Here is a 26,390-nt window from a genome sequence, read left to right on the forward strand (position 1 = left end):
ACTTATTATTCTTCCAGAGTGGTTCCCAGGTTTGCTGCCTTTCCTCAGTATATATGAGCTAAGCGAGTCAGAGAAAACACTTTAATTACATTTTAAGTAGAGTCAAAGCATAAGTATATTTATGAAAATTTTAACCAAAGGTGCAGTGAGACCATTAACTTAAATCCCCCAAATACATAAAATGTTTTTTCATAATAAAAAGTCCATAGTTGGTGTATTAAATTTGTATCTTTATATTAAAAATCTGCTTCAAATACTAAATATTGCCTAACTGTGCATACCATATTTAAAATTACTCTGCAAGAAGTGTAGTGGGAGTGTGGGCCTTCATTGTCTTGTATCTCAGACTTGTCCTTCCCTGATTGCTCCCGGAAGGGGAAGTCATCAGCTGCTACAGGATAGTTGAAACCTTGCTTTCCTAGGTCGCTGCTTCATTCTTTGTCAGGCCTTTGTTTCAAAGCCATATCTGTGCATGGGTTGAATAGGAGTTTAGTGAACCTACTCATAAATTTTCCAAGCAGCATAAATTGAGTAATTGAGAAGGACCTGTAGGTTATGCTAAAACTTGAATATAAGAGTTTATCTTGAGCATAGGTAAATATAAAGGGCAGAAGATCCCACTGTGTCACTCAGAAGCCAGGCCTAAGCTCAGAAAATAATTAATTTCTTTGAGGATCCAATTTTCTCTCAGCACCAAGAAGATTCAGTCTGTTTGGTATTACTGTCAGCAAATTTCATATTAGCCATTGTTCTCTAGATGTGACAAATTATGTGATGATTACTTGCTTCCCAAGTCTATTGATTAAAGTAGAATTCTTCTCAAGGCTTTAAGTTATTTCAGTGTGTCATTTTAAAAGAATGTATATAACCTTTGATCTTCTTGAAAACAACAAATTTAGATAGCTAAAGAATCTTTTGTTCTACCCCTAAAAGAAAAGGGAACAAGAGAACATTTTGTGAATCTGTGCGTTAATTTGCTTAAAGTATTAAAATTCAGCAAAAGCCAAAATATCTTTTAAAAGGATGCATAACAAAATTATTTTACTTCTCAAGTATATTTATGAGGGACTGTCCAATTTATGGTCTAAAAGCAGGGGGAGGAGTGGGTCACTGGGTCATCCAAGATCAAGAAACAGAGGAGCATCTACTCCCTTTGCAGTGCAATAAGATTTTTCTAGAGCAGCATCATCTGCATTTCCATCCTAATTATTTCTGCTTAGAATTCATGAAGCAGGAAAACAGCTCAGAGTTTGTACTGGAAAAAAAGGCCATATGTCCTATCACTACCTTTTCTAAGGATACAGTGATTCTAATCCTATAGTAAGATTTTGAGTATAAATTATTTTGAGTGTAAGCAATAGTACAGTGGGTAGGGCATTTGCCTTGTATACAGTAGATCTAGATTTGATCCCTGACATTCCTATGCCCTGCAAGCACCACCAGGAGTGATTCTTGAATGCAGATCTAGGCATAGGTCCTAAACACTGACCATCACTGGGTGTGGCCCAAGAATCTCCAGAGTGTGATATTATCTACCTTAAAATTTGAAAGTCTTGCTTCAAAAAATAAGATAAAGTCCAAAATCTAAGGTAGAGACTTTCTATGTGTATGCTAACAACAACAAATAATATTTGAAGTGGGATTTATAAGAAAAAATAGAAAATAATCAAAGGAAACAAGCATATCAAGGAAACAAAAGAAAAGTTACCCAGCCCAGAAAGCCCACCTATTTTTCTTCTCTCTGGGATTACTTAGGTAATTTGCTTTATTTTTTACTTCTCTGATTTAGTGTTTTTCTAAAATTATTACACAGATAATCATATAGATGATAGATGATAATTTATTTTAAATTATTTTTATAATATTTTTACTTAAGTAACCATGATTACAAACATGATTGTAGTTGGGTTTCAGTCATAAAAAGTACACCCCTATTCACAAGGGCAACCTTCCACCACCAAAGCCCTCATCTCTCCATCTCCCTCATCCCACAGCCCTGCCTGTCTTCAAGATAGGCATTCTATTTTTCTTACTCACTACCATCATCAGGATAGTTGTTAATGTACTTACTTCTCTAACTGCACTTTGTGGTAAGCTCACTCTTTGTGGTAAACTTCATATTGTGGGCTGGTCCTTCCAGCCATCATTTCTATTGTCTCTGGATATAATTACCATACTAGCTTTTGTTTTTCTTAAATCCCACAGAGAAGTGAGACTATTCTGTGTCTGTCTCTCAAGATCTGACTTATTTCCTCAGCATAGTCATTTTCAGGTCCATCCATGTATAGGAAAATTTCATGACTTCATTTTTCTAACAGCTGCATAGTATTTATTTCATTGTGTTTATGTACCAGTTTCTTTAGCCATTCATCTGTTGTCAGGCATCTGGATGTTTTCAGATTCTAGCTGTTGTAAATAGTGCTAAAATGACCGTAAGTGTGGAGATGACATTTTTGTATTGTGTTTTTGTGTTCCAAGGGTATATCCATAGGAGAAATGTTGCTAGATCATATGAGAGCTCAATTTTCAGTTTTTTAAAAATATTCATATTGTTTTCCAGAAAGGCATTCCCACCAGCAGTGAATAAGAGATTTTTTTCTCCTCACACCCCCACCACCACTAATTGTTCTTGTTCTTTGTGATGTGTACTAGTCTCTGTGGCAAGAGATGGTACCTCATTGTTGTTTTGATTTGCATCTCGCTGATGATTAGTGATGTGGAACTTTTTTTATATACCTTTTGGCTATCTGTATTTCTTCTTTGAGGAATTGTCTGTTCATTTCTCCTTCCCATTTTTTGATGGGGTTAGATGATTTTTTCTTGTTAAGTTCTACAATTACCTTGTATAACTTAGATATTATCCCCTTATCTGATGGGTATTTGGTGAATAGTTTCTCCCATACTGTGGGTATCCTTTGTGTTCTAGGCACTATTTTCTTTGAGGTGCAGAAGTTTCTCATCTTAATATAGTCCCATCTGTTTCTCTCTGCTTCCACTTGTTTTACAGTGGTATTTCCTATTGAAGATGCCTTGAATCTCAGTGTCATAGAGTATTTTACCTCCCTTTTATATGCCTTATGGTTCCCATTTGAATTTGACCTTTGGGCATGGTGTTTGATAGAGGTCCAAGTTTGCTTTTTTGCATGCAGCTGACCAGTTGTCCCAATACCACTTGTTGAAGAGGCTTTCCTTGCTAAATTTTGCATTTCTTGCCCTTTTATCAAAGATTAATTGATTTCATGTCTAGGGAACATTCTCTGAATACGCAAATATATTCCATTGATGTGATGGTCTTTCTATTCCAATGCCATACTGTTTTAATGAATGTTGCTTTGTAATACAATTTAAAGTTGGGGAAAGTGATGCCTCCCATCTATTTCTTTCCTCAGGGTTGCTATAGCTATCCATGGGTGTTTATTTTCAAAATGAATTTCAGTAGTATTTGATTCTCTTCTTTGAACAATGTCATGGAAATTTTTAGAGGAATTGCATTATATATGTACAATGTTTTGGAGCCTATCTTTGAAGCCTATCGCCATTTTAATTATGTTAATTTTTCCAATCCAGGAACAGGGTATGTGTCTCCATCTCTTTGTATTCTCTTTTATTTCCTGAAGCAGTATTTTGTCATTTTCTTTGTATAGGTCCTTGGCCTTTTTAGTTAAATTGACTCCAAAATATTCGAGTTTCTGCTCCACTATTGTGAAATTGTTTATTGTCTGTTTATTCTCTATTATTATTTGTGTATAAGAGGGCCATAGATTTTTGTTTGTTAATTTTGGAACCTCCCACTTTGCTATATGAATCTATTGTTTCTAGAAGCTATTTGGTAGACTAAGTAGGGTTTTCTAAATATAGTATCATGTCATCTGCAAACAATGAGAGCTTGATTTCTTCCTTTCTATTTGGTTACCATTTATATCTTTTTCTTGCCTAATTGATGTTGCAAGTACTTCCAGTACTATGTAAAATAAGAGTGGCAAGAGAGGGAAGACTTTTCATGTACCAGGTTTTTTAAAAATAATTTATTTATTTAAACACTGTAATTACTAACAAAATACATAATTGTAGTTGGGTTTCAGTCATAACAAGAACTTCCCCCTTCACCATGCAACCTTCCCATCACTAGAGCTCCCATCTCTTCCCTCCTCAAACCCCTGCCTGCATTCGAGACAGGCTTTCTGCATCCCTCACTCACTGACATTATTATGATAGTTCGCAACATAGTTATTTCTCTAACTGCACTCACCACTCTTTGTGGTGAGCTTCATATTTTAAGGCAGTACTTCTGGCCTTCATCTCTGGGAACTATTTTAATGTCTTTAATTTTTCTTAAACTCATAGATGAGTGAGACTTTCCTGCATCTATCTCTCTCCCTCTGACTTATTTTACTCAGCATAATAGATTCCATGTATGGAATAGATTCCATGCATGACTTCATCTCTCCTGATGGCTACATAATATTCCATTGTGTATAAGTACCATAGTTTCTTTAGCCATTTAGCTGTTGAAGGGCATCTTGGTTGTTTCCATAGTCTGGCTATTATAAATAGTGCTGCAATGAATATAGGTGTGAGGAAGGGAGTTTTGTATTGGATTTTTGTGTTCCTAGGGTATATTCCTAGGACTGTTATAGCTCTGTCAAATGGGAGCTCAATATCCAGTTTTTGGAGGAATCTCAACATTGTTTTCCATAAGGACTGGACTAGATGGCATTCCTATCAGCAATGAATGAGAGTTCCTTTCTCCCTACATCCCCACCAGCACTGATTATTCTTGTTCTTTGTGATGTGTGCCAGTCTCTATGGTGTGAGATGGTAACTCATAGTTGTTTTGATTTCCATCTCCCTAATGATTAGTGATGTGGAGCATTTTTTCATGTGCATTTTGGCCATTTGTATTTTTTCTTTGAGAAAGTGTCTGTTCATTACTTCCCATTTTTTGATGGGGTTACATGTTTTATTTTTGTTAAGTTCTGTCAGTACCTTGTATACCTTAGATATTAGCCCCTCATCTGATGGGTATTGGGTGAATAGCTTCTCCCATTCTGTGGGTGGCTTTTGATGTACCATATTTTAGAATAAGGCTTTTCCTTTATCTCCATTGAGTGTAATATTTTCTAGGGCTTGTGGTAAATGGCTTTGACTATATTGGGGAAAGTTTCTTCCGTCCCCATCTTGTTAAGTAAGTGTTTTTAACATGAATGGGTGTTGAACCTTATCAAATACTTTCTCTACACCTATTGATATGATCATGTGGTTTTTATTTTATCTTTTGTTGATATCATGTATTACAGTGATTGATTTGCATATTTTAAACCTTACTTGCATCTCTGGAATGAAACCTACTTGGTTATGGTGTATGAGCTTCTTGATAAGGCATTGGATCCTATTTGCTAGGATTTTGTTGAGGATCTTTGCATTTGTATTCATCAAGGATATTTGGACTATAGTTTTCTCTTTTTACAGCATCTCTGTCTGATTTTGGTACCAGGGTGATATTAGCGTCATGAAAACTATTTAAGAGTGTTTCTGTTTTTTCAATTTCCTGGAAGAGCCTAAGTAGGTCTTCTTGGAACGTTCAGAAGAATTCATTAGTGAATCCATCTAGGCCTGGGCTTTTGCTTTTGCTTTTGATTACCATTTTAATTTCCATTTTAATTTAATTAGTGATGAATCTGTTTAAATATGCTAGATTATCCTACTTCAACCATGAAAGATTATGAGTCCAAGAATTTATCCATTTCTTCCAGCTCCTCTTGTTTTGTGGCATAGTTTCTCAAAGTAGTCTCTAATTACCCTTTAAATCTGTTGTATCTGTAGTACCCAATCCCTTTTCATTTCTAATTTGGTTTATTAAGTTTCTCTCCCTTTCTTTGTGAGTTTTTCTTTGTGAGTTTTGCTAATGGCTTGTAGATCTTTTTTTTTTTTTTCAAAGAACCTACTTTTGCTCTCATTGCACTTTATGATTATTTTTTGGATTTTTAATAAATTAATTTCTGCCCTAAGCTTTGTTATTTCCTTCTGCCTACCTATATTTGGTTAATTTTGTTGATAATTTTGTTTATTACAATTTTATAATCTGTGTCATTAAGTTATTTACATAGGCCCCTTCTTCTTGATGTTTGCTTACAAAGCTATAAATTTTCCTCTTAGTACTGCTTTTGCTGTGTTCCAGAAATTCTGATAATTTGTGTCTTCATTCATGTTTATTTAAAGAAATCTTTTTATTTCTTCTTTGATTTCATCTCTGACCCACTGACTGTTCAGTAGTGAACTGTTTAATTTCCCCGTGTTAAAGCTTTTCCTCTGTGTCTTTTTGTAGTTCACTTCTAATTTTAGTGCTTTATGATATGAGAAGGTAGTTCATACAATTTCTATCCTCTTGATTTTATGAAGGTTTGTTTTATGGGCCAGCATATTGTCTATCCTGGAGAATGACAATAGTGGTGGATCTTAGCAGATGGGCCAGGCTCCTCCTACCCCAGCTCACTTTTATTGACCACCTTCATGGTCTCTTTTGGGCCAGGTTGGTCCCAGCACTGGTGATGGGTCTGGATGGCACCTACATTTCAATTTGTTTATTTTCTAAGCCCAGGTTAAAAGAACATGGTTTTATTAATGCAAATATATTCATGGGGAGGTTGGCTATATAATTTGAATCAAAATTGATCCAGAAAATACAAAACCCCAGAATTTTGTCTATAGGGAATCAAAAATTTCATGGCACTAGTTTTCTAATCCCTTTTTGAAGCAATTCCTCTTTGTTTTGTGAAACTTTTATTTAAGGGCATGGATGAATTCATTTGCCACTTAAAATTATTTACATAATTCCGGGACAGGATATTGGGGGTATTCATGGCAAGAACATTTACTTCTGCTCTTAATTCTCTTATAGTTACTTCCCTGGATTAATAGATTATACTAGAAAAGAAAACAGTATTTTATAAAAATTAAGAGTTAAATGAAGCTGCTTTGACATCTTTTTCTGTTCTTTTGTTATTTAGAGACAAGGAGATGTGTTAAGAATATGAAAAGCAAGTATTGGCCATCTGTGTTCAAACTGAACAGTTTTCCCCTTAGAAAGGGGTAGTATGAGAAGAAAAGCAAATTGAAACAGAAAACAGAAATCAGGGCCAGAGCGATAGGACAACACAACAACTATCTGCTTTGCACACAGTTGACCCAGGGTCAATCCTTGGTACCTCATATGGTCCTGTCAGCCCACCAGGAGTAATTCCTGAATACATAACCAGAAATAAGGCCTGAACACCACTCTGTGTGACATTTTAAAAAAGTGCTTAAATAAAGGTATTAAAAAAAAAGAGGTACATTCTGGTTTGGTGTTGTGTACAAGTTGTGTTCTTTTTTAAGCTCTTGTACCTCAGCTGCCAGTAAGATATCCAGGCCCTCTTCTGCATGTTTTTCAGGAGGGTGGCTGACTGGAATAATGAGCTCCTTAGCTGGCAAGTGTCTGGGTAGCACTTGAGTCCCATCTTACAAAACTGTGCCAGAGGGCATGCCATGAAGATCTTCTATGTAAGGAGATTGGGCAGTTTCATTGTTGATTTGTATCTCTTTCCTGATCATCAGTTGAGTGAAAACAATCAGATTTAAATAACTATTGTTAAGAGAAAGAGCTATTAGGAGTCCTGTGATTACCACAAATATTGAAGAAGCACAGCTGTGAGGTGAGCACTGTCATTCACAGACTTCCTGTCTCTCTGCCTCTATCCCTGCCTTTGTCTCTGTCTGTCTGTCTGTCTGTCTGTCTGTCTCTCTCTCTCTCTCTCTCTCTCTCTCTCTCTCTCTCTCTCTCTCTCTCTCTCTCTCCACCAGTGGCCATGAATCTATTAGAAGATGCCAAGGCATCAGAAACCTTCACTCTTAGGTTAAAGCAAAATCTAAATCTGTACAAAATGCAGCAGAGAGAAGTGAAATTGATAATTACATCATGACACAGTCAAAGTTGATTCAATTGTTATAAGGGAAGTCAAATAATAGTTATTACTCAACTGTAAAATAATTGTCATTCATAGAGTAACAAAGACTCTTCAGAAAGAGTCTGACTTTGTAATCCCTGAAGCTATTTTGGAATGTGTACTTTATAGCAAAATGGAAGTTTTTTGTTTAAATAAATCTCCTTATCATGCAATGCTATTTTCTGCAAAGAATTAACTAATGGTTTTCACTCCTTGTATTTCTGTTGACTTAATTTATTAATAACCTGGGCCGGGAAGGTGGCGCTAGAGATAAGGTGTCTGCCTTGTAAGCGCTACCAAGGAACGGACCGCGGTTCGATCCCCCGGTGTCCCATATGGTCCCCCCAAGCCAGGGGCGATTTCTGAGCACATAGCCAGGAGTAACCCCTGAGCGTCAAACGGGTGTGGCCCAAAAACAAATAAAAAAACAAACAAAAAAAATTATTAATAACCTGAAAGTGTTTTTACTTGTATTTTCACTGCTTGGTACAGTGTTACCCTTCAATGAGTAATGTATAGTGTGACTTTTTATATAACTAAATGTATGTAGTTAATCTGTTCCTGCTCTGGCCCATGTTTTGTTTCCAAAATGCTAAAGATAAAAATTGACAATGAAAGGTCAAGGAAGGTCATAATTAAAGCAACTTAAAGCAGGGTGGGCGAATTGAAACTCTAATTCTGTTTATTATTATCTCTTGTCTTTCTGTTGTTTTGTGGGACTCCTCGAGTGAGTGGGACAATGTGAGCACAGATCTCTCTTTCCAGCTGGTTCTCTGCAAAAGAATAGAGGCCCACAGTATCAGTCAACAGCAGGTGAAGATAATAGCCTAGGTCTTGAAAGTGCAGCTGAATGAAATCCGCCAAGGATTCCCTGTGCAGGCTTTCCGAGTATGGCACCCCTGCACAGAGGAAGCTGCAAATATAAAGCTTTATTTTTGATATCAAAGCCTAGCATACTATCACTGCATACTGCAGATGCTCTTTCAGTGACTAATGATGGGATTCCTACCATGAGGACTCAGCTCTGCTCAAACAAAATATGATGAGCCTGCAATTCCTGCCCTCAGGGTGGCTGCAGTCTGATGCAGAGACCACAATTGGCTGTGCTGAGTGCTGTCCACCGAGTAAAGAGGCACTGTAACCAATCAGGCAATGGGCCAACTCTGTGCTCTATGGGCAGGGCTGTCCTACTGTAGTAGTATCACAGAGCAGCTTGACTAATGAGACACCCCTGGATCCATGAAAAGGAATAATAAACAGGTGTTCTTGACTCGCAGACTAAGCTGTAAAAACAAGTGATCCTTAGGCTTGAATTTTTTGGATCCATCAATGTGTGAATTTTCGTCTCAACAATGTAAGTGTATTGTCTTGCTTAATACAATCAGTTCTGTACATGAAGTTCTCGGATTCTTTTTCTCTATGTTCTTGGTATTTTTTCTGTTTGATTTTGGTTTGATACTAGACTATGCTAAGGGTTTAATTCCTAGCCCTGTGCTCAGGGATTACTCCTTATGAGTCTAGGTGACTCAGGAATCAAACCCAGGTCAGGTGCAAGCAAGTCAAGTGCCCTACTCACTGCTGCACTCTCTTTCTTGCCCCTTGACCATTTTCTTAATAGCATTTGCTTTTTATTCTAGTTTGCTTTTATAAGCATTTATAAGTATATAATACATATATCATATTAAGAAGTATATGATATATATATATTATGTGACATAAGTGCTAATCAAGTCCTTCTGGTAAGGTTTCTGGTGAACAACAGGCTATTAAGTAGTTAAGTTTTGGGAAATCAACATAATAGTGAATTTTTCAAGTCTATAACCTAGAACCATCCTAGAACATGTTTGAGAATATGACTTTTGATCTCTTTTAACAGTCCTAAAGCATTTCAGAATGTTACATTCATGTCTCCACTCCATCTTTACATATTTTTCCTATTTTTACTTGGTGGCAAGAATTTTAAGAATAGCTATTGCAAAGACAATAAATCAGTTTTACTAAATACTTCTTACTATTTGTTCTTCCCATTGCCTCATTAGTTGACCATATCAATGTAAAATGGAATATAAATTAAAAGAGGAACAAAACTCCAGATTTCTTTGTCCCTTGATACAAGAAAAATATTATCTGATTAATAATAACCTGGGATTAATAACTGGATACAATAATGCCAACTCCTTAAATAAATACATTAAAGTGTATTAAAATAGAGAAAAATCTTGAGCTGAATGTATAACAGTATTTTAGCTTTGTAATTATGAAATCTCAGTTTACCTCCTCCATAGGTTTTAGCCAAAATAATCTCTTTTTTGGCGATGGAAAGATAGCATAGTGGTAGGGTGTTTGCCTTGCAAGCGGCTGACCCAGGAATAACAGTGGTTTGAATCCCGGCATCCCATATGGTCCCCGGTGCATGCCAGGAGAAATTTCTAAGCAAAGAGCAGAGAGCCCATATATATGCACTACACCAGGTTAATCTCAGTTTTTAATAGTGGTTTTGCTCTTAGAAATGGTTCTGTGCTCAGAAATCATTGCTAAAAGGCCTTCAAGGAGGCTAGAGGGGCTGGAGCAATAGTATAGCAGGTAGGGCATTTGCCTTGCACGCAGCCAACCTAGCTTCGATCTCCAGCATTCCATAGGGTCCTCCAGGCCTGCCAAAAATTATATTTTATTATTATATTATATTATTTATATATTTAGGAAATATTAAAATATTAATATAATTAAGAAATTGAAACATTCCATTTTCTATATTAAACACTAAAGTGGGAGAGGCCCAAACACCTATTTTTATTGTATTCTCTAGATTAGTTTGGGATTCAGTCTTTGAACCCCATATGTGTTTGTAAAATAGGAACTATCCTGGAAAAAAAAACCAAATGAAATCGTTAAGCTGCAGAATCACTTAATAATCCATTAGCTCATTCGTACAAACACTTTTCCTATTTGACACTTGTTACATATTTTTAACACCGTCATTCAGCATTAAAATCTCTATGTTTACTGCATCACATTGTAATTCTTTGTGTCACTTTTCTCTCTCTTCCAGAGCTTCTTTGAAGGGCAGTCTGCACCATGGGATTCTGCTAAGAAAGATGAGAACAGAATGAAGAACAGATATGGGAATATCATTGCATGTAAGTGTTGACAATGTAATCATACCAGGGTATACTTTCTTTTCATGTCTACTAAGATTGACCACCAGCCTCATGTGATGAGAATTTATAGTGCAGTTTCCATCCTGATCTTATTAGAAAAATGGGTGTTATACCCTTAATTAAAAAAAAAAGCTACCTAAATACCACTACCTACGATGTCAATGTGTCTTGCAATGGGGCTAGTTTTACATTTAGATTTAAGGTTTGGGTAACAGGTAAGATGCTGGGGGGGGGGGGGAATGCATTTTAGAAAGAGGAAACATAATAGTCCTAATGTTTCCCAGTTGCTACATGAGCATGAATAAAAATAATGATGTACAGCTCGGCTTAATGCAAGGAGCTCAGAGTTCTCAAGCAAACATTAACTCATTAATCCTGTGGACACTTGGGTTAGGGAGGTCAGTAATAGCCCCATTTTAAGGAGAGGAATCTGAAACCCAGAAGTTAAATGATAGTTCCCATATCGCAACACTCATTAGCAAAAGCACTAGGATTATATCTCAGAAAATCCCAGTTCCTTTGAAACAGAATGTTTCCAATCTATATTGCCTTGGACAGATTTTAAATCAAGCCCAACCTCATTAATGTTCCATAACGATACAAAACGCCTTGTAGATTGATGAGCCTCTTTTTCCCAGGGCTGAAGCTGTTCATTCCCCGACATTAAAGTGCTCTTAAGTCATACATGACTGAACTAAGGTACTAACAGAATTCATCCTATTTCGAAAGATAAGAAGTATTTTTTAAAATTAAAACAAAACAATGTGAAAATACCCAGAGAACATCAAGCGTATCATATCTTATTACATTTTAGAGAATAGACTTGAAAGGCTCTTGGAGTATTTCAGGGGAACAATATATTAGCTTTATTGACTGTGAAAGTATAGTGAAATCTAGTTGCCTGAGTTAACATTGTTTAGTAGGACAGTATAGCTCTAACAGCTATAGATGCTCTAACAGCATTGCCTGCACTTGCAGAAAGTTCTGTGTCTGTTCTGAAAAAGAAAGTGACCGTGCATCGTGTGAGGATGTGAAATGTGGCTGCAATGGAGGAAATTAAACTTAAATTGGATAAGACTGTTCCCCAGTTAGACAGAGACAGTGCATCTCTGCATGTTTTATACTAAAAGCAGGGCTGGGTTTACATAGGACATATCCTATCTGCCATGGACTAATTCCATTTAACCATTCATATAGCTAAAATTTGATTTTCAGGTGACAAGTATTAACTTGGGGTGCTGCCTGTTCATTATTTTATTTTTGACACTGTAGCTTATTACTATAGGATTTGTTTTATAACTGTTGAGTATTATATTTATATAATATTTATAACTCTTAAATATCACTGGACGTGGCTCCAAATAAAAGTAAAGCAAACAAAAACAGCAAAAACAAAAATCTGCAACATCGAGGACCAAACACATGGGTCAAGAGTTGCCTCACCCCTCAGCACTGCCAGCTATGACATGGAAATACCAGCCAATGACCAGGGGGCCTCCAGCACTGCTGCCAGGCACCTCTTAGACAGGGGCCAGCATTGTCATGAATGACCAATTATCTGAAAATTATCAGAATTGAACTTGGCCTCCTTAGGACTTTTTGGAAACAGCCCCACTCTCCAAAATACTATTTTTATTTAACTATTGTGTGATATCACAGGGGGATTGCCTTTCATGTGGCCAATCTGGATTCAATCCCCAGCAACACATATGGTTCACAGAGATGTCAGAAGAAATTTCTGAGTGCAGAGTCAGGAGTAACCCCAGTGTTCTGCCTATTGTAGCCCCAAAACTAAGCAAAAAATTGAGGGAGTTAAGATATAGCACAGGAATGAGAGGTATAAGCATATGTATGGCTCTGGTTTATTCCCCAGCACAGCATGAGTGTAGACCAGGATACATCCGAATACTGCCACATAATGCCTGGAAATCCCAAACTCAATGAGGTTGGACTGGTGACACCTGACACCACAGGGCCAGTTTCATCACAGGACCAATTGATACCAAAATCTCAGCCCATTCTGCTCCAATTGGCTAAATCTCTGGAGTAGGTTCCAGAACCATTAACACTGTTCAGGAGCTTCCCACAAAAGAAAAAAAAAATAACATCGATATTTTATATGTAAGTACATATACATATATATTATTTTTATTTATATACATATTTTTCTTCATTTTTTTGTAGTCTGGTCAACTTAGTAAATCATTTGAAATGGGAGAAAGAAATGTCACTGGTGAAGTGAGCTGGTGGGTAATCATAGGTGCTGCCCCCCCTCACTGTTTTGAAGACTTCAGCTGCCCAGCAATCTTCTCTCCTCTCATGCCAGACACAAGGTTTTACTCAGGGTTTGTGTGTCTGGCTGTTGCTCTTCCTCTTTGACTAGATGGCTGATTCTCTGATCTCTTATTTGCTTTTCATCCTGTGCCTGGGCCCCAGGCTCATGCAGAATTCCCATATCAAATGAAACCATTCAAGGGTTGGTGTCAGGAAGAGACTACCTTTCCCCAACTCTCTTGGCCACTCACCTTATTTTATCTCTCAGCCCTTTTGGTGTTTAGAAACTTTCCTGGCACACATTTCTCTCCATTTTTAGTAAAAGCTTTATGTATTTCAGATGTCTACCTAGTTCTTTGCTATCCAACTGCAGGTATAGTGACCATTTTATCTAGAAAAACAGCATCTGCTCACATAATCACATGTGTTTTATATGTGATGAGAGGAACTGATGTCTACATTTTTTTTCATTCATATGCAGGTTCAGTACAGTTAACAACCAAGCCATCATGTTGGACCTTACATTTCCACACTTTATCCTTTCTAACTGCTACTCTGTTCTCTTTGGCCAGGCAATCTCAGTATCTCCACTGCCCTTCCTCTCTGCTTCTGATCCTGCTTCTTCTTTATGTTTCTTCTACTTGATATTTTTAGTTTCCATATGTGAGACAGTGCAAGGTCTATTTTTCTATAGGTTTATTTTTCTATAACTAACTTATTTTATTTATCATGATGCTTTCCAGGTTCATTCCTACAATTACTTCTGGTTATTTTATTCCTTTAGGTACCCACCAATCTCTAAAAAAAACTGTCTGTATTATCTGTCTTTTAGACTCAATTTCGGCTTACCCTGAGATTTTAATCTTTCAGACCACCTGACTGATGGTAATTGATGTTTAAAACAGGATATTTCAAATCCTCAGCTACAACTTTTAACTCAGCTAGGCCAGCTATATAGGATAATTCTAATACCACATATGGGTTGTGGGAATATCACCACTGTTAACTCAAATACTAGCTAGCTCTGCCTTCATGCCAGCCTTTGCCCACCCTCTATCAGGATGCCCAGGCTGAGTGCTATATCCAAAGAGTTGTGAGTGCCCCAGATGACTGGTGAATATTCATTTAGGAACTGACTTATCTAAGATTGTTTCCTTGTGTGTTTTTAGTTATAGAACTAAAGAGAAATCATAGATACTATTGGAATCATGGAAGGATTTGAGGGATAGAAATAATAAATATACTCTTTCCTTTGAGGGGAGGTATTCCCAAGCTTTAGACCCTGGCCATGAAAAATACTTATATTAATCACTCTTATAAATATACTCAGATGTTTATTACTTTATATATTCAATTATTTGTTACTTTATATGTATATACTCATTTGTTTGTTATTTTACAGATCAGTATTGCCTTTCCTGCTATCTGCTTTGAGCTTGTGGTCTAAAAACTAATATAATATAATATAATATACTCTCGTATGTATATAGAGAGAAATATATATAAATCTGATATATTAATATATAATATATATTTATTATATATTATATCATATATACATGATATATTATATAAAATATATATAACTATATATCTTGAGAGAAAGAAAGAAAGTAAGAGAGATTGAAAGCCAATTTGAATGAGTTGACTGAAAGTCCAGAAGATTAGCAATAGGCTTATGTCAGTGACCACGTTACCTATGAAGGAATAGGCAAAAGGTGCTGCTATTGGAGCTTTGGCTTTTATATGTATTGAGATTACCCAATTTACTCTTGAGCAGTGGTAACTAATTGAAACAGAAAACCTTAGAACTAATCTGTCACTCAGTTCTATTAACCAATCACTCCACCTTTTGTTTGTTTGTTTACTTTTTGGCTACATCCAGAAGTAATAGCACAGTGGGTAGGATATTTACCTTGCACTTGGCTGACCCAATTCAGTTTCTGGTACCCCATATGATCACCTCAATACAGAGTACAGAACCACAAATAATCCCTGAGCATTGCCTGGTGTGACCCCAGAACAATTGGTAAAATATATATATATAACAAAAGATGCTGAAGGAAGTAGAGAGCAAGAATTTAGTTAGACAAGATTACCCTGGCAGGAAGAGATTTGGGCAGCAAAACTGAGGTGGACGACAATAAAGGAAAAAGTGAGAAAAGATTAAAATTATTGAAATATTAGGCAAAATAAGGGATAAGGAACCCACCAGGAATCAGAAAACAAAAGTAAAAGTCTCTGACAAAGTGTTTAGGTAGAAAAAGAGAAACAAGGCAAAACTAAACTAGCAGGTCAGACTAAAAGTGGGAGCAAGGCTTAACTTGCTTAACTTGCTGCTGCTCAGAACCTGTTATAGCTGGACCTGAGTGCTGGGGTGGACAGAAAATGTGATCAATGGCATAGTGACTAGAGGAGTGTAGTGTAGAGTGAAACGCTGAACTTTCCCCAACAGTACCAAGGCCCTTCATCAAGTTGCTCCTTGAAGCCAATACAATAGCAGTTACTGGCAAGAGAACAATCACAGTGCAAAGCCATTATTTGCAGAACTCAATTTTAGTTCAAATTAATTTTGAGTCTCCTCTCAGAGGGCAAATGTTACCTAGATCATTGTGATTCTGATTTACCCAATGTAGATAATCAATATTTAGCAGAAAGAGAGAATTGGTTAGAGGTGAAAGATGATCAATGACAATATTCTTTCTGCCTCAGTAATAATAACTAGTCACAAAAATTTGCATTTGCACTGCTATTACCCATATTATTGTGTTGAGTATGAAAATGTCAAAATGTTTAAAGCTACTTAGAGGTATTTAAACATAATACTTGATTCCAAAAAGGTTAAAGTATGTTTTAGCAACTTAAAATTGTGCAGAGAGACCTACTTTAAATATGCAAATATGGGGGCCATATTTGGGCCATACCGCAGTAGCACAGCAGTAAGGCATTTGCCTTGCATGAGGACAACCACAGATGGACTCTGGTTAGATTCCTGGCTTCCCTTATGCTGCCAGGAGTGATATCTAAGCACAGAGCCAGGAATAACCCCTGAGTGCCACTGGGTGTGGCCTCAAAACGAAAATAAATAAATATGTAAATATGTTTCTGATAATGTATGAAAACATTAACATGTTCATGAATAAATTAACATGTGCATAAATTAATGTGTTCATTATAAATACTCTGTGCACAAATACATGTATTTGCATATGCTCAGACATATCTACTTAGTGCACTCATGTACAGAGGAAAGAACAGAAGATTACAGGAATCTGTGTACTGTTTGTTAGTCCCAAAATACTCATTTTTCTCGAATTCATGTACTGGAAGTCTTTTAGAATGAAACCAATCCTTTTGAGCAGAATGATTCTCTCCAAGTAGTACAGTTGCTTACATTCCCAGTGAGGTACCATAGATCTATGTTATTGTTATAATACAAATATCAATTCAATTGTGATATGTGATAATATGTTTTTTCTCCTTATGACAGAAATTCATATATAGTAAAAAATGCATTTAGTGAAGAAAAATTGGTAAAATTATTTAGAAACTCAAAAAAAAAAGTGTAATGCTGTTCATTTCCTTTTTCATTCCTCCATCTCCCTTTATTCAATTTCTTGAGGTACTACATTTCTTTTGTTTGTAATAAAAATAGATGGATTTTTTTCTTATCATAAATTATGTAGATAAATGAGGCGAACTATAAAATTGTTAATATAAAATTTCCATGCTAATTATATTACCCGACAGAAGCCTAATGCTTTCAATAACCCTGTACATACTGCTACAGATATGAAATGCTTGTATCATTTCTGTAAATAGACAAATACAGATACATTGTTTTCTTTTTTCTCTGCTGACATTTATCTTTCTTTTTTTTCCTTTTTTTATAAATATATTTATTTAAATACCTTGATTACAAATATGGTTATAGTTGGGTTTCACTCATGAAAGAACACCCCCCCTTCACCAGTGCAACATTCCCATCCCCAATGTCCCAAATCTCCCTCCTCCCTATCCCACCTCACCCCCCGCCTGTACTCAAGACAGGTTTTCTACTTCCCTCATTCATTCACATTGTTAGGATAGTTCTCAATGTAGTTACTTCTCTAACTGCATTCATCACTCTTTATGCAGAGTTCGTGTTATGATCTGGGCCTTCCAACCTCCTCTCTTTTGTTTCTGAGAATTATTACAAAAAATGTCTTTGATTTTTCTTAAAACCCATAGATGACTGAGACTATTCTGCATCTATCTCTCTCCCTCTGACTTATTTCACTCAGTATAACAGATTTCATGTATATCCATGTATAGGAAAATTTCATGACTTCATCTCTCCTGACGGTGGCATTTTGTATATGTACCACAGTTTCTTTAGCCACTCATCTGTTGAAGGGCATCTTAGTTGTTTCCAGAGTCTGGCTATTGTAAAGAGCGCTGCAATGAATATAGGTGTGAGGAAGGGATTTTAGTATTGTATTTTTGTGTTCCTGTGGAATAGCTGGATCCTGTGGGACCTCAATTTACAGTTTTTGGAGGAATCTCCATATTGCTTTCTATAAAGGTTGGGCTAGACAGCATCTCCACCAGCAGTGAAAAAAATTTCCTTTTTCTCCACATCCCCACCAGCAGTGAAAAAAATTTCCTTTTTCTCCACATCCCCACCAGCACTGCTTGTTCTCATTCTTTGTGATATGCACCAATCTCTTTGGCATGAGATGGCACCACATAGTTGTTTTGATTTTAATCTCTCTGATGATTAGTGATGTGGAGCATTTTTTTCATGTGCCTTTTGACCATTTATATTTCTTCTTTAGCAAAGTGTCTGTTCATTTCTTCTCCCCATTTTTAATGGGGTTATATTTTCTTTTTCTTGTAAAGTTCTGTCAGTGCCTTGTATATTTTGGAGATTAGCTCTTTATCTGATGGGTATTTGGTGAATAGTTTCTCCCATTCAGTGAGTGGCTCTTGTATCCAGGGCACTATTTCCTTTAAGGTGCGAGAGCTTCTCAGCTTAATATATTCCCATCTGTTTATCTCTGCTTCCACTTGTTTGGAGAGTGCCATTTCCTCCTTAAAGATGCCTTTAGTATCAATGTCATGGAGTGTTTTATCTATGTGTTGTTCTATATACCTATGGTTTCAAGTTTGATATCAAGGTCTTTAATCCATTTGGATTTTACCTTCATACAAGGTGTTAGCTGGGGGTCTGAGTTTGCTTTTTTTGCAAGTGACTAACCAGTTGTGCCAACACCACTTGTTAAAGAGGCTTTCCTTGCTCCATTTAGGATTTCTTGCCCCTTTATCAAAAATTAAATGATTGTATGTCTGGGAAGCATTCTCTGAGTATTCAAGGGTCTGATCTCAGGGTCTGTCTTTATTTCAATACCATGCTGTTTTTATGACTACTGCTTTGTAATACAGTTTAAAATTGGGGAAAGTAATGCCTCCCATATTCCTTTTCCCAAGAATTGCTTTAGCTATTTGAGGGTGTTTATTGTTCCAAACGAATTTCAGAAGTGTTTGGTCCACTTCTTTGAAGAATGTCATGAGTATCTTTAGAGAGATTGAATTAAATCTGTACAATGCTTTGGAGGAATATTGCTATTTTAATGTATTGCCAATACATAATAGTATTGCCAATCCAAGAGCAGGGTATATGTTTCCATCTCCACATTTTCTCTCTTACTTCTTGGAGAGGGATTTTATAGTTTTATTTGTATGAATCTTTCATGTGTTTAGTCAAGTTGACTTCAAGATATTTGAGTTTGTGTGGTACTAATGTGAATGGAGTTGTTTTATTAATGCCCATTTCTTCCCTGTAATTGGTGTATAAAAATGCCATTGATTTTTGTGTGTTAGGTACATTGCCTTCATCCTATTCTTCTTCCTGCCACAATATTTCACAGAGGGGTCTTTCCAGATAAAGAAATAAAAAGCATAGCAATCCTTTTTAGTGAATATACCATAGATGCATCATTGTTTTATAAGAATACTGTTGATAGTTCCTTACAGATATCAACAAATAGTTTTAACTTCGGAGAATAATAGAACAAATTGATTTTCTAAAAAGTAGTTTTTAGAGTTAATTTGCTAGAGGAGAAAGAGACTGGAGGCAAAACTATAGTTAATCTGAAAATATGATCAGGTCTTGAATTAAATGATTAACATTAATGATACAAGTTAACAGTTCACTTTACACATTAACGTAATTCTCATAGTAGACACAAATATATTACTTTCACTAGCTGGCATAATGTATTCTATAGAATAGACAGTATTCCTATTTTTATTCATTCATAACTATTATGTATTTGATACAGTTGAATAAAATGAGGCAAAAGAATAACTCGACCATGTTATTCTCTCCAAGTTGAAAAAGCCGTCCAAGGTCACACAGCTATAAAATGAAAGTGACAGAAATAGAGATAGAGAGAAAAATGATCAAAAGTATGCTAAGAAGGATTCAGTCTGCCATACCCTTTTCCTGATTCTTCATTAAAACCGGACAAGGAGCTAGGGAGAGCTCAGAGTGCTAGCATGTGTGCCTGGCATACTTGAGATTCTGAGTCTATCCTTGGCACTGGCTGGTCCCTTACCAGGTATGGTCATGGAGACACAGAACATCCAGACAGGAATGACATCACATCACATCACATCGCCAGAACTGAATATTAAACCTCAAGCTCTGCTGGGAAGATCCTCTCAGGGAAAAAAAAAAAAAGCAGCTCAAATTTACCATTTCCCAAAGATTAGATGCTGAAGCGATAGTACAGCCAATAAGGTTTGATCCTGGCATCCCATACGGTCCCCTGAACACTACCAAGAGTAATTTTTGAGTACATAGTCAGGAGTAATCCATGGCTGCATATCTCTGATATGCAGAAATATGATACTCTGAGTATCACAGAGTGTGGCCCAAAAACAATTAGAACAGCAAATAACTACAAAGACTAACTGCTTGGAGTTTTCAGTTCTACCCTCCTTTGATTTTTTTCCCCCAGAAATCTTACTAAAGCTTTATTGTGGATTAAATTGTTAATCATTAAGAATTACACTTTTATTCACACTTCAGGGAGAATCTGTTTTTTAAGTCTGATTTTGCCTTTTTATTTCATTTTGGGCCCACACCTGCCATGCTCAGAGCTTTCTCTTTGCCCTGTGCTCAAAGATCACTCTTGGTGATCACTCAGGAATGCCAGGGATCTAACCAGGGTCAGTTACATGCAAGAGAAAAGTACCTTAACCACTGTATTATCTCTCTAGGTCCTGGATAATTACTTTTAAATGTGATTTAACTGCCTTGTGTTGGTTATCCAACATGTATTTTCTCATTTCATTTTCCCCCCACATCCTCTGGCATCTTCTTTATTTTATTCCCTATTAACAGATGAAATGTAGCAAAACTCAAAGATGTATCTAGATTCACAATTTATGTGGGCAGTACAGCCTAAGATTAGGGACTATATGCTTACCAAGTCATTATTTTTATTCATTACACAATATCAACATAAAATGGCCTGGGATGCACCCAAAAAGATACCCATATTGGGAAAGAAACAAATGATAAGTTATTACTCAGACTTTAGGTCTTTTCAATCTTACCAAGCTGTATTTCCCAGAAATACCCTCCGTGTGCTTGTAGTCTTGCCCATTTTATGATCAATACTTGACCTATACCTGTTGTTTGTTTTGCTTTGGAGCTGTATCTGGTAACATAAACCATTGGTCATTCCAAACAATCAAACCTGAACAGTTGGATTCTCAATGCTTCCTCCTTTCTCCCCAAATGAGGACCTATGCACTGAAAAAGACCTTTACAGTCATTTGTCTCCAAAGCAAACTAGGGATACAGGGACCCAACCAAAGTGTAGCTGACCTCTGAATGCATCCTTTTTGCCTGAGTCACTTCCATATTTATCACGTGCCAGAAATATTGTAGGTCATTTTTTTAGTCATTTGATACTATGTAACTTTGAGAGCCACCCTCCCACCTCATACTTCACATTCTACATGCACACACACACACACACACACACACACACACACACACACACACACACACACAATTGGAATTGGGTTTTCCTCAAAGAATAGTATGGTATGTCTTTTCTTAACTGACATCTGATTTGTGGTAAAATTTTCAAAAATAGGGCCCGGAGAGATAGCACAGCGGCATTTGCCTTGCAAGCAGCCGATCCAGGACCAAAGGTGGTTGGTTCGAATCCTGGTGTCCCATATGGTCCCCCGTGCCTGCCAGGAGCTATTTCTGAGCAGCCAGCCAGGAGTAACCCCTGAGCAATGCAGGCCGTGGCCCAAAAACCAAAAAAAAAATTTTTTTCAAAAATAAATATAGCAGTGAACCCACAGATACTAATGTACTTGTCCCCTAGAGTCTTTATTAATACCTTTATGGGCAATTCAGAGCTTGATTTAAAAGTGGATGCCTAAGAATCCTGGTTTTGAAACCAGAACTCTCCAAACAGAAATTAGGAGACTGCTGTCAACTAGTGGCATGGGTGTATGCTTCTTCATTCTTTCTTTAAGTGGCTCAATATAGTTTTTCTATTTATTTTATTGCTGTTTCTGAAAAATGTTTTGCATATCAAACACTTCCTAGGAGTAAAGGGATTAACTGGAGAATATCCTGACTGCTTACAACCGAGAAAGGTAATCATGTTAGGCCCACACTCTCTCCCTGGATAAATACGTCAGTTTTCTCCACAGCCATACTCCTTCCTCTTTCAGACTTAATCACTCCACTGATTTTTTTTTTTGCTCTTAGCACACTTACATTATCACTGAAATAAAGAATGTCTATACATATGTGCTCTTTCTCTCTCACACACATATTCTCTCTCTCTTTCTATCTCTCTCTATGTTGTTAACAATAGAGTTTCAGGCATATAACATTCCCATCCACAATCTGACCACCAGTGTCCCCATCTCTCTACCATTTACCCCAGTTCCCCATTCATCCCCTACCTACCTCTGTGAAAGACACATTTTTAAGTTTAGTTAGTCTAGTTTGAATCCCATGTGTACAGTAGTGGTTGGATCTAGTGATTTAGATATGTATAGATGCCTTGTTTGTGGTCTATACCACACATAAGCCTAGGATCCTTATGTTGCCTTTATGCTTCCTCTTATGACTCTATTTTTCTTCTTTGGAATTTTTGTTTATATAATCTATAATCAATAGTTTGGCCTCCTTTGATATCTTCCATTCCCTAGACATGCTGTTCTGTATCCCACAAAGTAGTGAAAATATTTGGTGTTTGCCTTATCCTTCTAACTTACTTAATTTAATGTTAGATCTTTTAGTTCTAGCCAAGTTACAGCAAATTGCAGTGATTTTATCATTCATTATGGCTCATAATATTCAATTGTGTAAATATACCATGACTTCAATATCCATTCTTGTGTAATTGGACACATCCCAGATATTGTACTAGGTGTTGCAATGAATATAAAAGTGCAAGTATCTTTTTTTTGTTTGTTTGTTTTTTTGTTTTTTGTTTTTTTGTTTTTGGGCCACACCCGGTAACGCTCAGGGGTTACTCCTGGCTATGCGCTCAGAAGTTGCTCCTGGCTTGGGGGACCATATGGGACACCGGGGGATCGAACCGAGGTCCGTCCAAGGCTAGCGCAGGCAAGGCAGGCACCTTACCTTTAGCGCCACCGCCCGGCCCCACAAGTATCTTTTATTGTGGATTTTGTTGTCCTTGAAGTAGATACCAAGAAGTGAAGTCACTGGATCACATGGGAGGGCTCTCCATCTTTTTTCCACAGGCACTGAACCAAACATCAGTCCCACCAGTAGAGCATGAGGGTTCATTTTTACTACATTCCTGTCAACACAAGTAGTTCCTATCCTGTTTGACATATGCCATTCTCACTGTTAAGGTGCTATTTCATTGCTGTCTTAATTTAGATTTCCTTGACAGTAAGTGATGATACATGCTTTTCATGTGCCTAGTGGCCTTCCATCTATTCCTCAGAGAAGTGTCTATTCATTTTCTCTCTCCTTTTTTGTTGGGTTATTGGATTTATTGGGCTGATCTTTGTGAGTACTTGCATATGTCTTGGATATTAATCCTTTACCTGACATGATGAGTAAAAATATTTTCTACTGTTCAGTGGGATGTCTTAATTTTACCCCACATTTCTTTTGCAAACAGGTATTTTGTATTTATTATTTGGGGTTTTGAGCCACAACTTTTATTCCCAGTGTTTACTTCTGGCTTTGCACTTGGGGAGCAATCTAATAGTGTTCAGGGGACCATCTGGGGTACCAGGAATCCAATCTGGTTTCAGCATTGTTCAAAGCAAACACCTGAACCAGTGCATTGTCACTCCAGCTCAAACAGTAACCTTTTAATTTGGTATAGTCTCATTTGTTTATTTTTGTTTCTGTTGTCTTTTATTTATTTTTAAATAATATCTTTACTTAAGCACCATGATTACCAACATGTTTGTAGTTGGGTTTCAGTCATAAAAAGAACACCCCCATTCTCCAGTGCAACCTTCCCACCACTAGTGCTCCCATCACACTCCTTCCCCAGCACCAGGCCTAGATTTGAGACAGTCATTCTACTTTTCTCACTTAGAACCATTGTCATGATAGTTGTTAGTGTAGTTACTCTGTTGTCTTTTAAAACAGAGTAATATTGAACATATAATTGAGGACCAAATCCTGTAGTGTTTTACCTATATTAGCTTCATTATTATCTTAGTATTAATAATAATTATTATTATTAATTATCTATTATATTATCTTCAGAATTCTAAGCTAATCTCAAGGTTGTTAACCACTTTGAATTAACTTTTGTGTTAGATTTGCAATAGGGAACCTGTTTTTGTTTTGTTTTGTTTTTACCTGTAACTATCCCATTTTACCAGCATCATTTATAGAAGAGGCTATCTTTACTCTATTCCATGTCTTGACTCCTTTGTTATAGATAAGCTGTCCAGATATCTGAGTCTATCACTAGGTTCTCAATTATAACCCCTTATTTCAGTTCTGAGCCAGTCTATCCTCATTCTAATAGTGTGGTGTTTTGCTTACTATAGATTCAAGTCAAGAAATGCAATATTTCTCCTTTTATTATTTCTGAAAATGACTTTGGTTATTAGATTTTTATGGTTTCATACAAATTTATTAGTGACTTTAAATCTTTGAAGAATGTTATAAGAATTTTGATGGGGAATGCATTGAATCTATGTAATAATCTAGTTATATGGCTGTTGTAACAATGTTGATTCTTTCAACTTATGAAAATAATTTTTAATTTTTTGAAGTTATCTTTTATTTCTTTCTTCAGTGACACGGTTCTCCACATAAAGTTCATACATTTATTTTGTTAAATTGTTTCCTAGATATTTGATGTTTTGGGACACTTTTAAGTAGAGTAAATTTTTCCATCTCTTTTTCTTCTAGCTTACTATTTGAATATAGAAATGCAACAGGTTTTTGATATAATTTTGTATTCTGCTTCTTTACTGTGGTAGTTTCTTGTTTCTAAGAGTTTTTAGTGGAGTACTTAGTATAACATATATATGTATATGCATATATTATTGTGTCAACTACAAATGGTAGCAGTTTAACTTCTTTTCTCAGTTGGATTGCTTTGATTTCCTTCCTTGTCTAATTACTGCCATTGGGACCTCTAGAGCTATGTTGAATAATAGGAAAATGGACATCCTTGCCTTGTGCATGATCTCAGAAGGAAGGCTTTTAAGTTTTTCAGCACTGAGTAGAATATTAGCTGTGGGTTTGTTACAAATGTCTATTACTGTCTAAAAGAAGCTTCCTTTTATCCTTGTTTTTGGATGGATTTTTATCATGAATACATGTTGTTTTGTGAGAAGTTTTCTCTCATTGATATAATCATATAATTCTTATCTTTTTGATATATTAAATTAAGTTGCATATGTTGGACCATTCATAGATCCCTGATATGAATCCCATAAGCTTCTCTTTACAGTCATTCTTCAACATTTCTTCTCAGGGCATGTACAGAAGGTATGATAGTTGTCCTCTAATAATATGCTATATAATGCTGCTATCCTGATTTCCTTCCTTCAGGAAAAGGGGACTAAGAGTCTCCATTATGGAAATCCCAAGTTTCTTAGATGACAGAGTCATGAGATGCCCTTCCCACTTTTAAAAATGCTATTTCCTCTAGCATCCAGAGTTATAGAGAAAACCACAGTGCTATAAGAGTGGGGCAGGTTAGAGAAATTAGACTTGTTTTTATGTTTGGTTTTTGTTTGTTTGTTTGTTTGTTTGTTTTGGGGCCACACCCAGTGATGCTCAGGGGTTACTCCAGGCTATGCACTCAGAAATCACTCCTGGCTTGGGGGACCATATGGGATGGCAGGGGCCCATTCTAGGCTATCGCCGGCAAGGTGGATGCCTTACTCCTTGCGCCACCACTCTGGCCCCCTAGACTTGTTTTTAATATTGATGTAAAACACATAAAACATTTTAGTCCATAGTTGGATAGTATTAACTACTTTTCATTATTATGGATCCACTCCCCTCACATACAACTTTTTCATCCTCCCAAACTCTACATTTCTAGGACAAAGATTTCCCGTGCTCCCTTTCACCAGCCCTTGGCATTCAGCACTTCACATAGATCTAGTATTTGAATCATATAGTATTTGTCCTCTTGTGTCTGACTTAGGTCCTTGGTACACTATCCTCAGATTGAAGTTTTATTTGTAAATAGTTAAACATAGCTGCACAAAATTTCTATGTAACTTGATACAAAGCAACCACTCATAACATCACTACCAAGTTCAAATTTGAGTTGTTACATAATCTTGGGAAGCTCCAGAAACCTTTGTTTGCACCCAGATATGCCCTCATTTCATGGAGATATTGACTGTCCTAATACCTTGCTCATACCTTGCTCATAAATATATCTAGAATTAAATGCTCACACCTGTGTCTGGCTGAAACCCTTCA

The 26,390-nt window shown here is 36.5% G+C and overlaps 1 protein-coding gene across 1 annotated transcript in view; it reads left to right on the plus strand.

The window, feature by feature from the left end:
- The window catches only part of PTPRM (protein tyrosine phosphatase receptor type M), an 829,551-nt gene that overhangs the window by 699,509 nt on the left and 103,652 nt on the right, over window positions 1-26,390 (plus strand). Inside the window, exon 20 of the mRNA XM_049769948.1 lies at window positions 11,032-11,119. Within this exon, the coding sequence (XP_049625905.1) occupies window positions 11,032-11,119 (88 nt within the window). The remainder of the gene's footprint in view (window positions 1-11,031; window positions 11,120-26,390) is intronic.

This window comes from Suncus etruscus, chromosome 3 (genome assembly GCF_024139225.1).
Source record: "Suncus etruscus isolate mSunEtr1 chromosome 3, mSunEtr1.pri.cur, whole genome shotgun sequence".
Classification (NCBI taxonomy): domain Eukaryota; kingdom Metazoa; phylum Chordata; class Mammalia; order Eulipotyphla; family Soricidae; genus Suncus; species Suncus etruscus.